This window comes from Tyto alba, unplaced genomic scaffold, assembly GCF_018691265.1.
Source record: "Tyto alba isolate M040663 unplaced genomic scaffold, T.alba_DEE_v4.0 Super-Scaffold_41, whole genome shotgun sequence".
Lineage (NCBI taxonomy): Eukaryota > Metazoa > Chordata > Aves > Strigiformes > Tytonidae > Tyto > Tyto alba.
In genome coordinates, this window is record NW_024881317.1 from 3,550,954 (window position 1) to 3,563,871 (window position 12,918).

At 59.0% G+C, this 12,918-nt stretch overlaps 3 protein-coding genes across 5 annotated transcripts; 2 read left to right on the plus strand and 1 right to left on the minus strand.

The window, feature by feature from the left end:
- Positions 1-806: 806 nt before the first annotated feature.
- SLC51B (solute carrier family 51 subunit beta) lies at positions 807-4,529 on the plus strand. The gene is made up of 4 exons (XM_032994193.2): positions 807-1,148; positions 1,490-1,633; positions 2,485-2,575; positions 3,357-4,529. The coding sequence occupies exons 1-4, from the start codon at positions 833-835 to the stop codon at positions 3,574-3,576; spliced, it is 771 nt and encodes a 256-aa protein (XP_032850084.2). The 5' UTR covers positions 807-832; the 3' UTR covers positions 3,577-4,529.
- On the minus strand, positions 3,961-9,013 carry RASL12 (RAS like family 12). Of its 3 annotated transcripts, none has more exons than XM_042804354.1 (6): positions 8,944-9,013; positions 8,005-8,121; positions 7,819-7,875; positions 6,556-6,629; positions 6,271-6,461; positions 3,961-5,392 (listed from the first exon to the last, which is right to left on the minus strand). In XM_042804354.1, exons 2-6 carry the CDS (start codon positions 8,111-8,113, stop codon positions 5,008-5,010), a joined length of 816 nt encoding a protein of 271 aa, XP_042660288.1. In that variant the 5' UTR covers positions 8,114-8,121; positions 8,944-9,013; the 3' UTR covers positions 3,961-5,007. The 3 variants fall into 3 exon arrangements, with proteins under 3 accessions (XP_042660288.1, XP_042660289.1, XP_032850086.2); XM_042804355.1 differs by lacking the exon at positions 8,944-9,013 and adding an exon at positions 8,403-8,625; XM_032994195.2 differs by lacking the exon at positions 8,944-9,013 and having other exon boundaries at positions 8,005-8,396.
- A 1,435-nt stretch (positions 9,014-10,448) lies between these two features.
- On the plus strand, positions 10,449-12,488 carry KBTBD13 (kelch repeat and BTB domain containing 13). The gene has a single exon (XM_032994202.2). The coding sequence runs from the start codon at positions 10,479-10,481 to the stop codon at positions 11,859-11,861; it is 1,383 nt and encodes a 460-aa protein (XP_032850093.1). The 5' UTR covers positions 10,449-10,478; the 3' UTR covers positions 11,862-12,488.
- Positions 12,489-12,918: the final 430 nt, after the last annotated feature.

Sequence of the window (12,918 nt, forward strand, 5' to 3'; positions counted from 1 at the left end):
AGCTGCGCACTGAAGAAACGCCGGTGAAGGCGTGATCCATCCCAGCTGCACAGCCAAATATGAAGTTCTTCTGGATAATCCCATTTTTCCTGCTGCAAGGTAGAGCCTTGGCTTGGAGGATAGCGGTGTGGGTAAAGTAGGTCACACGTGCAGCGGCCGCGTCTCTTCACAGGCTCTCACCCACACCAGGCTCAGCAGGGGTTATAACAAGACATTTTCTGCAGGGCAGATTCACAGGGGCTGGATGTACATGTGCAAGAGTTTGTTGTATGATCTGACAAACGTCTCACTGGCTGTGGGCTAACACATACAGATAGTATTATGGCAAAGGCATGCATTAAATACCTTAACTTTCTGGAAATAGGCTTTCTTCCTCTCCATGGGCCCTTTTCCTTCAGTATTCACCAGCAGCAGCCCGGCTGAACCATGGAGGAAGTTGCATCCACAGCGCAGTTGTAATCTCTTTGACACCAAGGAAGACACTTGACTCACGGAGATAGGATTTTTTTTTAAACCCAGTATCAATGTCTGTCGGGACTTTCTGCACCTCTTCCGTGCAGAGGGATGTTCCAGCTGACACTTTAAGGTTAGACAGCCAAACTGGAAAGACCTGAGCCAGACTGGAGGTGGTTTGCCTCTTGGAATGCCTTTTGCCCTACACTGATTTCCCAGTTCCAGAATTGGGTGTCATTCCCACCTGCCCCGTCCACTCTGTGTGCGTATATGTCCTGCGCTTAGGGGACGACCACACTCACATACTGGTTTCTTTGCAGACACCGAAGCTTTTCTGATGAAAAATGCTAAAGTCAAGCTGTGTTTACAAGCCAGCCCGATGAATGGGAATTTATTGCTGGAGGACTGTGATCCAGAGTCAGATTTCCAGGACTGGTCTTGGCAAGGCGATTCTTTGATGAATCACGGCGCGCGGAGCTGCCTCTCCGCGGCGGGAGCTGACGGAGTGCAGACAAGTCTCTGTGGCAGCACGGGCTACACGAGCTGGGACTGCTCGAATTCGCTCCTCTCTCCTCTGGGCAGCAGCCAGGGCTACCTGGTGGCAAACAGGAAAGGAGTCGCTCTCAGTAACGTGAGAGGCCTCAAGGCCCTGTGGCAAGATGTTGCAGGCAGGAGCGTGTGTGAGGAGAAAGCCGGTAAGTGCTGCACTCCTGGGGACCAGTGGTACGGCCATACCTACGTACACACACACACACACACACACACACACACACACGCTGCTCGGGAACGTGGAAAGGCACAGTCAGCGCCCTGGGGTCTTTCCAACCCTGGGTCCCCCACTATAATGGGGGGTGCAGTGGGAACTAGAAACGCTCTCCACTTCTCAGTGCCTGAGGTAAGGCTCTGCCCTCACGGCTGTGTTCTACCTGCTTGGAGAGACTTGCTGGGCTGCCCTGGGAGCCCAGGGGAAGGCTGTTTCCAGCCTGAAGTGTTGTGGCAAGCGACTGTTGCATCTCTCTGCTCTTTTCCTCCACAGCCGAGGCAGAGCAAGATGGGTACTTCGCTGCAGCCCTTGCCAGCACACACGTGTATGACCACACAGCAGGCAACGCGACCCTTGCGCTGGGTATAAATCAAGAAGAGCTGGAGGAGCTGCTCTGGTTCTTCCGCAGAGAAGACCGTAAGTCCCATTGACGTTCCTGGGTTGAGAGTTGAAATAGAGATACACAGTCCTTGGCTGCTAACCCTCCTGCTGAGGGAATTACCCAAGGAGGTGATTTACTCCAGGTATACAGACCCTCAGTCTGACCTCCAGAAGAAGCAGGTTGTGGATAAAGACAGGCATGAGGCTTTGCTGAGATAGAGTGGAACTTCCCAGAGAGGGGTTCAGCCTCTTTCCAGGCACACGGCCTGCCAAGAGAGCAAAGGTCTGGGATGACCAGTGGTGTTGGTAGGGTGGAGGGAGCAGATTGATAGAAGCAGGTCAGTGCCCCGAGGATCAACTTCAAAGCCACAAAAATCAAGGACGGAGCATCTGCTGCCGTCGGCGCTGCACATCCCGGCCGGTGTTGGAAGGCAAAATCCACCTGCCTGAGTGTGGCAGTGGCGAGGAAGGCTGCAGGGCAGAGGGACACTGCTAGCAGTGCTCCTGCTGAGATGCTGCAGCTCTCAGCCCTGCTCCTGCCTCAGGCACAGCCTCTCCCAGCTCTCGGGCAAGGTTGAAAAGCCAGATGTGTGGCAGATGTGGTCAGCGTGAGAGAGACGGAGCCCGAGGCAGGGGGAGCTGGGAGCGGCAGAAAGCGGTTTTGTAAGTCTCTTGCCCAGGGAGGGAGAGTTGCCTGAGGTTATCCCCAAAAATGTAACCTGGGTGCTCTGTTCTGGGTGCTGAGCTGGACACCAGCACCTCTGCTCTCATCCTGCAGCCAAGCCATGGCACTCTGAGCCTGGGTATCCTCAGAAAACGCCTGGCTGGGCTCTGCGGGTCACACTGCTCTGTGCATGCTGACGCTGCCTCTCTGCGCTTTCCTCCAGAGTCAACGTGGAATTATTCCATCCTTGTGCTTTCCTTTGTGGCCATGATTTTGGGTCTTCTCCTTCTGGCCATTAATATTGTGCGAAACAGGTGAGACGACAGGAGAATTTGAGTATCTTGGTGTGTGTGAACCGTCCCCCCCAGGCAGACAGACATGGGTTTCAAGCCCTGAGTGATGGGACGAGCAAAGACAAACTCCCTTTGAACCATGCTTCCTTGTAAAACCTTGCCTGGCTCCCTGCTCTCCTCGTGTGTCCCTCGGAATGAGCCACTCCACTCCTCCAAGCCCTGGATCCTCCCTAATACGTCTGCAACAGCCCTGCCCAGTGCACAGGGCTGTTGGGAGGGAGGTGACGTGGAATCTGTGGTGTGAGGTGCTCTCCCATCAGTACAGGGGCTCTGCAGCAGGGCTCCCCAGCCTTTTCCCGCCTGCGTTCCCACAGGGTTCCTCGGGGCAGTACTGCTGCACAGCAACCCTGCAGCCGAGGAGCAACTCACTGGTTTCTACAGCAAAAAAAAACTTGCATCTGGGTCAGAGCTTTCATCCTAAAATGAGAGAAAAAGAGCTAATGTTACGAGTGTGCCGTGCTCGCAGTTTAAGGGTGGCTTGCTGGGTGTTACTGCCTCGCTTTGGGCCATGTGTGCTCTGCATTCTCCGAGGGGAACCCCGCAGCTGGGTGTACTCAAACACTTCAGACCACTTGGGTGACACGGTGCAGCTGCCGGGGTTTGCCCGTCAGCAGCTCGTGTGTTCCCAGGGCCAAGGTGTGAAGCGATGGATGTGACCAGCCCCAAAGGTAGCTGCTTGCCCCCAGATGCAGCCTGGGCTCTCTGCTTCACTCCACGGTTCCTTTTTACGCCTTCCCTGCAGGAAAAGGAAGATCCACATGTGCATAGAAGCCGTGCAAACCGCGCAGCAGGCTGAGCTGGAAGCCAAGCAAGCCCTGATGCCAGTGCAGGAACACAGCCCCGCCGAGCCGAGCAAGCAGGAGCTGGTGCCGCAGGATCAGAGATCAGGAGAAGTTGTGGTCCAGTGGAAGGACGGCACCGTCACGTCTCTGTACACAGAGAGCCCCGAGGATGCCATATAACAGCACCTGAAGTCAAACCGTTTAGGCCCTAAGGAATGTATCAGAATGTCTCAATTCATAGTGGTGGAAGTTTAAAAAATGCAGTTTAGCCTGCGGAAACAATTAAAAGGAAAAAAAAAAAAAAAACCACCAACCAAACAAAAAAGCAGCAGAGCTGCACCAGCAAAAGCAGCTCTGGACTTGCAAAGCCCTGCCTGCCCCGGTCGGTACCCACCGCGCTCAGCCGCCTCCAACCTCCTCGCCCGCCCCCGCTTTGCCCCTTCCCTCGGATGCCGCCGGCCCTCGCCGCAAACGGGGGGAGCCAAACGGGAGTGGGAGGCTGGAGGCTCTTCCTGCAGACCGTCACCTCCCGCCAGGAAAACAGCCACGCTGAAGCGGAGGCGCTTTTGTGCTTTTCAGAAATTGTCTTTATTAAAATACTTTCCAAAGTCGTTGATCAAAATCCCATATTGAATATCTCTCTCTCACAGTAAGGTCATATATATATATATATATATATATGTGTACAAATATACACATGGATATTTTACTCTGCAGAGTAACTGCAACTCCAAGGAGAAGCAAACCATTTAACCTGATCCAGCAAATGAAACTGAACGCGCGGCCCTTGGCCCTGGCTTGGGCACGGGTAGAGCCTGTTCTGCTTCAGGATTCACTGCACGCCCGTCACTGGGCACTTGTAGAAACCGTGAAATAATTTAAGAGATTTTTGGAAATACATCAGTCTTTTAAACAAAGGCTTTTCAGAGCGTGTCCTCGTCAGCGAAGCATCACTCCTCGCAAAGCCTTTGAAAAGGAACACTATAGTGTAAAAAGTTGATTAAAAAAACAGCTGTTTTGGTATGACTTAGTTCAATGCATGGGAATCGGTTTCAGGACACCTGAGGCCTTTAGTCAGCTGAAACAATATCTGCACCTTTCTTGTTCAGATTAAAAAAAAAAAAAATTAAAAATTCCTCTTACTTATTGCTTGGTCAGGGGACCCGTGAGACAAATGAGTCTTGATTAATGATTAATTCCCCCTTCCTGGGCTCCCCTCACGGTGCGCCAGGCGCCCAGCCCAGCTGGGGGGCCCTGGGGTGGTGCCAGCGGCTCCGGCTGCTCCGGGAACCACCCGGATCCGCAGGGAAAACCAGGCTGGGCCCTGGTGCCGGCGGCAGGCCGGGGCGCTCGGCTGGGGAGGGGGACAACAGCCGGGGTGGGGGGCGAGGCAGAGCGATGCCACAGCCGATTTCGGACTCTCGGCACCCCGTCCGCTCGCCAAACCGTCACCGCGGGCTTCGCCCCGGCATGGAGACCGGGGCCACCGTCCGCCAGCGCCCGCTGTGGTGTCCGTGAGTCCGTCACGGATGGTCCCAGCCCTCGCGGAGCCGGGAGAACGGGGGGTCTCCCGCCGCCCCCTCACCCCTCCACAGCCCTCGGGGCTGCATCCTAAAATATCTTGAAGCCTTTCAGCAAGGTGAGCGTAGGAGCTTTCCTCTTGCTCTGAGCCCGCGAGGACTTGACGGTGACCAGCTTGGCCTGGGCCACCGAGGGGATCTCCTTGTAGTTAACGGTGGAGAGGGTGTTGTAGGTGCAGCTGGCCAAGCCGTGGCGGGTGGGCAGGGTGACCGGCGTGGCCACCGGCGGGCAGGGACGCTCCTCGGTGATGAAGAGCGGCCGGACAGGGAGGCTCCGCTCCGCCTGGCGCCGCACCTCCCGCACGGCTTCGTGGAAGACGCGCTGCACCCCCGCGAAGTCCTGGCACGCCGACACCTCGTAGAAGAGGCACCCGAACCTGCTCGCCAGGGACATCCCTTCGGTGGCGGGCACCTGCCTGGCGAGAGCGGGAGGGGCCGGGTGCAGCATCCCTCAGGAGCGCTGCCACCACCCGAAAAGGGGAGCGAGGGGTGCAGGCGGGGAGCAACGGACCCCACACCCCGTGCCCGCTTCTCGGTGAGCACCAGGGCAGCACCCGCCCGTCCCCTGTCCTGGGACAAGCAGGGGACGTGGTTCCGAAAGGGTTTTTGCCTTTCCCGAAATCCCGGAGTAACCGGCTGCGTGAGTCCCTGGGGGATCATGCAACCCCCACCCGGGACGCCGGGGGCTGGATGCGATGGCATCACGCTGGGAAGTGGCTGGGGGAGACAGGGCAGGTCCTCACCATGGGGAGGGAGAAGCCTCCTGCCAGAATCCATGCTGGGAGCGTGGGCGGGGGGGGTTCAGGACTGCGTGGGAGGGAGGGGGGATGGTTCAGCAGTGGATGTGACTCAAGGACCCATGGGACCAAGGCTCAGCACAGCCTTAGAGCGGCACAAAAGGCCAGAAGAACACACCGGGGACATCCAGTCCTGGCAGCGGGGACGGGGCGAGGAAGGGCTCCAGGGAAAGGGCAGAGCCAGAGGGGGGCAAGGAGCTGGAGCGGGCTCGAGCCCTGCCCGGGGACAGTGACGCTGTCGTGCCACACAGCCAAAAAACATCCGGCTGAAAATACCAACAGGCTCAAAATAAGCACATCCCCCTGCCCGGGCAGGACAGCAGGAACCTCAGAAGTGTGGGAGGATGTGGCAAATACCAACGGAGGTGGAAATAACCACCAAAAAAAAAAAAAAAAAAAATCAGATTTGCGGTTCGCATCGCAGCTGGAGGGATGGGGAAGGGAATCTGTGAGCTCCCCCTCACCGGGAAAAGACAGCCTTGCCCCGCACCCAGTACCTGTACTGCTCCATGTCCAGCTTGTTGCCCAGCAGGAGCACGGGGCAGCGGCGCCGGCAGCCCCTCGCGTGCAGGGCGAGGACCTCCAGGTAACGCTGGCAGCCCTCGAAGCTCTTGGTGTCGTCGATGCTGTAGACGACGAGGAAGGCGCTGGCCCAGCACAGGTAGCGCTCGCAGTTCCCGGGGCCGTCCTGGGGGGCAAGAGGAGCGGCTGAGCCGTGGTCCAGCCGTGGTCCAGCCACGTCACGCCGGGCGTTTGGCACCAGCGGTGCCCCGGTGCCTCACCTGGTCGGCCGTGTCCATCACCTTCAGCAGCACAGGCTGCTGATCCACCAGCTCCTCCGAGGCGTAAGTGTCCTCTGCAAAGAGAAGGGTGGGGGGTGAGGATGAGTTGGGGTGTCCCGTCTTCTCCAAAGCCAAGCAGAGCCCTGGATGCTTGGGACACCGTGGAAAAATCTCAGCCCCTGATGAGGAGCATCCTCCACTGACGCCTCCCACCTCGCTCCTTCCTGAGACAACATGATTTGGGGGGGCTGACGGAGATGCTGCTGGGCAGGCTTGGCTGAGAGCAGTTATTTCTCCCTCTGTGCTGCAAGCGTGGGCTCCCGTGGGAGAAGAAGGGAGGGGAAGGCGCCCGGCGCAGCCATCGCTGCACCCAGGGCTCAGCCCTTATCTAAATGCCATGACCTGGCGAGATAAACCGAGCTAAGGGCTTGACAGCGGAGCTGTTTCCCAATAAATCAGGCAAAAGGAGCACCCCTTTCTTTTTGGAAGGAGGGCAGGCAGGGAGAACCATCGAGCCGTTCCCCTGGGAGAACGATGCCTTTTCCTGGCCGGGTCCTAACAGATGCATTTTGGAAAGATTTTGACGTGGGAAGATGAAACCACATTCCCAAAAAAGATCCGAGGAGGAAAGGATTTATCCTTCTTTCCTAAGAGTCGCTGAGTTATTAGGGGCTGGAGCTGGTTCCTGGACAAGGTCCATATCTCCCTAATGTCCCCGATAAATCATTTATGGTTCTTCCCCGCGCCCTGGAGTCAGGCCTAGGAAAATAGTTATTAATTACTCAAACGAGTGGAAAAAAAAGAAAATGCCCAGAACCGCTTGTTGCAAAGCGCAGCCCCCGGAGCCGCCTGCTCTGTGGCCCCCGCTCACTCCCCCAGCCCTTCCCCTGCCTGACACCCCCAGGAGCGAGCAGGAGACACAAGATGCTCCCCAAGGACCCCCAATAATTCCAAATTCAGTTTCGCTGGGGCGATGCGATGAGTGGATGTTCCCCCACGGGACATGCCCGCGGAGAGAGCGCTGCTTTCACCTCTGTTTTTACAGGCGGGTCTGGGTCAAATCCAGCCCTTCCGTTGTTTTTCATGTAATTTTGGGTGGTTTGGTTTTGTTTTGTTTTTGTTTTTTTGTTTTTTTTGTTTTTTTTTCTTAAATGCCATATTCGTGGGAAACGCGGGAGACGGGAAGGATGCTCCGTGGGAGCTTGTAGGGGGACAACTGGGGTTGGGGAGGGGGGGGAACCACCCAGGGTGAAAGTGTCTTACCCAAGTTCGGATCATATTCACTTATGAACCTCTTGGTTAGAAACTTCACGGTCAGAGCTGCAGGAGGTGAAAGAGGTGGGTGAGGCAGGCGTGTGTGTGTGTGTTCCCCCAGCCCCAAACCCCCCCACCCCCCCCCCACCTCCCCGATGCCCGGCCATCCCCGTGGTGGCGGGGCACCCCGCTCACCTGACTTGCCGGCCCCTCGGCACCCCAGGATGGCCACGTTGCACTCGGCGAGGGGGCTCTGGGGCGGCCGCTCGCCGCCGGCTCGGGGTTTGCCGAACATCGAGGACATCCTCGGTCCTGCGGGAGAGAGCGGGGGGGGACGTGGGGCACCCACTGCCATGCCGGGTGGGGACCTTCTCAACCGCCTGGCTCGTGGGGTGCCCCAGCCTTGGGGGGAAAAGGGGGCTCAGCGGCACCGGGGAGGGGGAATCCGCTCTCCTCCATCCTCACCCTGGAGCCAGGGTGGCCGGCATCACCACCCGAGCAAAGAGAGGGACCCCGCTACACGCACACACATTCCTTCATCCCTCCACCCACCCTTCGCACCCCAGAAAGAGAAGAGAAACGCAGCCTCCCACCTTAAAACCCGCCGCCGGAGGAGAAGTGGGGCTCGCCGGGGTGCGCGGGGGCCGATGCCGGGGTTGGGGGCCCCTGCACCGCCGGGGCTGCCGATGAATGAGGCAGGAGGAGGCGAGCGCGGCTCCCACCGCTCGGGTCCCAGCCAAACTCCTTGTAAGGAAAGCTGCCGCGCCGGCGCCGGGCTGGACACGCTGCCCCGGCCACCCCGAGGACGGTCCCCGCAGCGGGGCACACGCCAGGCCTCCCCCACACCCCCCCCCCCCACACCCCCAACCCCAAACTCCTGAGGCTTCAGGCTGTGACCCCCCCAGCCCCAAAACCCGCCATGCCTCCTCTCAGCGGCCACCTCGCCGTGTCCCCAGCAAGCAAAAAGCAGCTCCCGCTCCCCTGGCTGAGGCCGGTGCACTCATGACACCTCCCGCAGGCAGGAGCGGTGCTGCCTGTCCAGCCACCAAAAAAAAAAAAAAAAATAAAAGCGCCTTTTTCCACCCAAAAGGCATGATCCCGAGGGGGAAAGGGGAGCACGGAGAGAGTACTCACCACTGCCCGCACCAAGCCATCAGCCAGCACCCAGCGGGCTCCGAGCCCGAGTAGGTGGTGGAGGCTGAAGTCAGCGTTGTCATGGCGATCGCAGCCATTTGGGATGGGGCTCAGCGCCCGGGACCGGCAGGATACGGCCCCTGGGCCGGCCCCGAGGGGTTTCTAGGGGGGGGCCGTAGCCAGGGTTGGGGGGTGAAGGCTGCTCTGTGGCCACGCGGGGCTGCTGCGCCGTTGGGATTATTGCCCGTTAATGCAGGCAGGTTATTTTTAAACCCTCTCAAAATAGTCTGGGAGTGTGGAAGTCCCTGCAAGCCCCGGGGATGGGGAGGATGGGGATCGCTCCGCTGTGAGACCCAGAGCCCCTCTGGGGACCCCCGGCTCCCAGACCCCTTTGGACACAGGTCAAGGGTGCTTTAAAAACAATCAGAGCTAAATGTGGTATTTTAAGCTGGGTACCCAAAAGACCCAATGACAGTAACACAGCTCAAAGCTCTCGCCTTCTCCCCTAAACTCAGATTTTGGGGGGGAACCTGCTGGAGCCACGATCCTGGGGCAATGGCTTTGCTGTCACATGGTGCCCCCGGACCTCCCGGCTGCTGGGATGAGGGGCTAAGGAGGGAGGAAAAAACCATCCCTTCAGCAGGGTGGGCTGCTCACCTTAAATTACACATCAAAATGAAACACTGGCTTTTCTTCACCATCAACCACACCATGGGCTGCAGGGGGGTTGCCTCTGCCCGTAGCCGGGTGTTATGGGCAGTGGGCTGAGCCCTGGGGATAGAGGGGGCTTTTTTGGTGAGAAAGGGTTGCTGCAATTCATTTTCCTTGCTGCGGGATCCCAATGTGAAGCTGGTTTACGGCTCCTTGCACCCAGGATGGATGTTGCCCGGGTTGCTCAATGCCTCCTCCCTCGGGAGGGTTGCAGAGGAACCGGCCCCATAAAGGTCTCTCTCTGTCCGCGGCCACGCTCAGGGGGGAACAAGCCCCTTTCCCACAGCTGGGCTGGATGGCACTGTGATTTTATGACGCTGGTTACCTCCCTGTGGCCATAAACCCCACATTTTAAGGGAAAAAAAAAAAGAGAAATACAACAATATGCTCATCCCAGCCATGCCCCCCGCCCTGAGGTGGGGACCGTCCCTTTAGGGCATCGCAAGGACGATGCCTGAGAGTGGGGAGAGCAAAACCCAGTTCCCCCGGGGCGGCCGGGCACCCTCCGTGGGACGAGCCGTGATGGAGCCGGGCACCTCTGCCGTGACCCCACGCCGGCCGGTGATGCCGGGGCCCTGCCTGGGTTTCGGGTGGGCAGCTGAGCTCGGCGGATGCCTTTGAAAGGCCCCGGTCACGAGCTCGTCTATCTTTAGCTGAAGGTATTTATATTCCAAGGCAGCGGCGTGGAGGCCGCCGGGCAGAGCAGCAAAGGCATCAAAGGGTGGTGGAGGCAGGAGGGGGGCTGCGCCGGGGCACGGCACGGAGGAGCATCGGGCGCTGCCCTCCCCAACCCACCCTAAGAGCTGCTGAGCCCCTGGGCGAGGATGACCCCCGAGGAGGAAGGCTCCCAGGCAGAGCCCCTGGAACGGGTGTGTATCCGGGTGGAGGGGCAGTCGTTCTGGGTGGAGAAGACCTTGCTGGTGGAGAGCAGTGAGTACTTCCGTGCCCTGTTCCGCTCGGGCATGAGGGAGAGCACGCAGGAGGAGATCGGGCTGGGGGAGCTGCGGGCGGGCGGGTTCCTCGCCATGCTGCGGGTGCTGGCGGGCGAGAGGCCGGTCCTCAGCAGCGAGGAGACCTTCCAGGCGGTCGAGTGTGCCGCCTTCCTGCAGGTGAAGCCCTTGGCCAAGTACCTGATCCACTCCATCAACTCCGACAACTGCATCCTGCTGTACCAAGCCGCCGCCATATTCGGTCTCCTGGACCTCTTCCACTGCGCCGCGCTTTACATCAGGGACAGCTACGCCGAGCTGAAGGAGTACCTGGACTGCCTCTCCACCGACCTGCTGGCCTATGTGGAGACCCTCCTGCCCAGCACCTTCGTGGCAGTGGGAGCCCACACACCCACCTTCGAGTTCCTGGAGGACCTCTCCAGGACCATCTGCTACCTGGATGAGGAGACCAACACGTGGAGGACCCTCTCCTGCCTGCCGCTGGGCGCCAGCACGTTCCTAGCCGGCATGGCGACCATGGATAATAAGATCTACATTGTGGGCGGCGTCTACGGGGCCAGCAAGCAGGTAGTGGAGAGCAGCTTCTGCTACGACGCCGATGCCAACGCCTGGAGCGAGTTCCCCAGCCCCCATCAGCTGCGCTACGATGTCAGGCTGGTGGGCCACGAGGGCTACCTCTACGCCATCGGCGGGGAGTACGAGAAGATCTCGCTGAAGTCCGTGGAAAGGTACGACGTGGCCTCCGGCACCTGGACGTTTGTCTCCGACCTGCCGCAGCCGAGCGCGGCGGCACCCTGCACCCAAGCCATGGGGAAGATCTTCGTTTGCTTGTGGAAGCCACTGGACACCACCGTCATCTATGAGTACGAGACCCGGCGAGACGCGTGGCTTCCCGTCACTGAGCTCAAGAGGCACCAGAGCTACGGGCACTGCATGGTGGCCCACCGCGACAACCTCTACGTCATGCGCAACGGCCCCTCGGATGACTTCTTGCGTTGTGTCATTGACTGTTTCAACCTGACCTCACGGCAGTGGAGCGCCCTGCCCGGGCAGTTCCTCAACAGCAAAGGAGCCCTCTTCACCGCCGTCATCAAGGGTGACACCGTCTACACCGTCAACAAGATGCTGACGCTCCTCTACTCCGTGGAAGAGGAGACCTGGAGGTTCAAGAAGGAGCGGGCAGGTTTCCCGCGCAGTGGTTCCCTGCAGACCTTCCTCCTGCGGCTGCCGAGACGTGACCACGATGTTGCGACGTAGGTGGCCCCCCCCATCCCACGTCAGGCGGCTCTCCTCGCACGTGGCCTCGGTTCCGCACCCACCGCTCCTCTCCTCCCCCACGGAGCCGTGCTCAGGTCCAGGGACGTGTCACATTGGACCTTGGAGGTGACACTAGACCTGCCAGAGGGAAGGGGGGCTGCAGGCAGCTGCTGCCAGCGCCGCATGGGCTGTGCACCAAGTCCTACCAGACGCGGGCTCACGAGCCAACCGCGTGCGGGGCTTCGTGGCTTCTGCAGAGGCCAGATGCCAGAGAGATGCAGACACGGGTTTTATTTATTCTGACTGCACTCTGAAGGTGCGCAGCATCCCACCTCCTCTGCTCCAGTGGGAAATCATTCATTATATCCCAGAATTAAAAGGAAAGCTCTAACAAAATCTGTGGTTTTCATTACTCTTTGTTTTTTGGGGGGGGGAGGGTGTGTGGGGTGTGTCCCCCCTTCTGACAGAAAATACCTCCGAACGGGGATCCATGTCAAGGCTCACTCCTACCCACTGAATGCTTTTTCAGCTGCAGCTCTGTTTCAGAGCCGTATGTGGGAGCGCGGTTCCCACGCAGCCCTGCTCTCCCCAGGGAGATCTCCACGGCCGCTCCGGCCGCAGCGGGGTCCTGGGAGGAAGAGGGGAGCTGGGGGTGTGAAGGAAAGCATCTCCTGGGCACCGGGTACTTAATGCACCAAGGGGTTTCTGGGACCCATTTGACACCCTGCCCCGTGCCAGCTATCGTCTCCTCCAGGTTTGTCTGCCAAGCCCCAGCACAGACCTAACGGGGTGGCAAGTGCTGGCACTCGTCGGAGACTCATTTGAGCCAAGACCGGGTCTTTTGAGGACATGGCAAACCTTGGAAATACAGAGGGTGCAAAAAGAGAAGGAAGGGAGAGAGCACCACCACTGCATGGTGATGCCAGGCTTGCGGAGATCTTCTCCACTAGCAGAGCTCTGTAACCAGAGGAGCTGTTCTCATGAGATACCACCCCCTGGTATTGAAGGTTGAGAGCCCTCAACACCAGCTCTGGGGGTGGTTGGAGAAGGCAGAGCT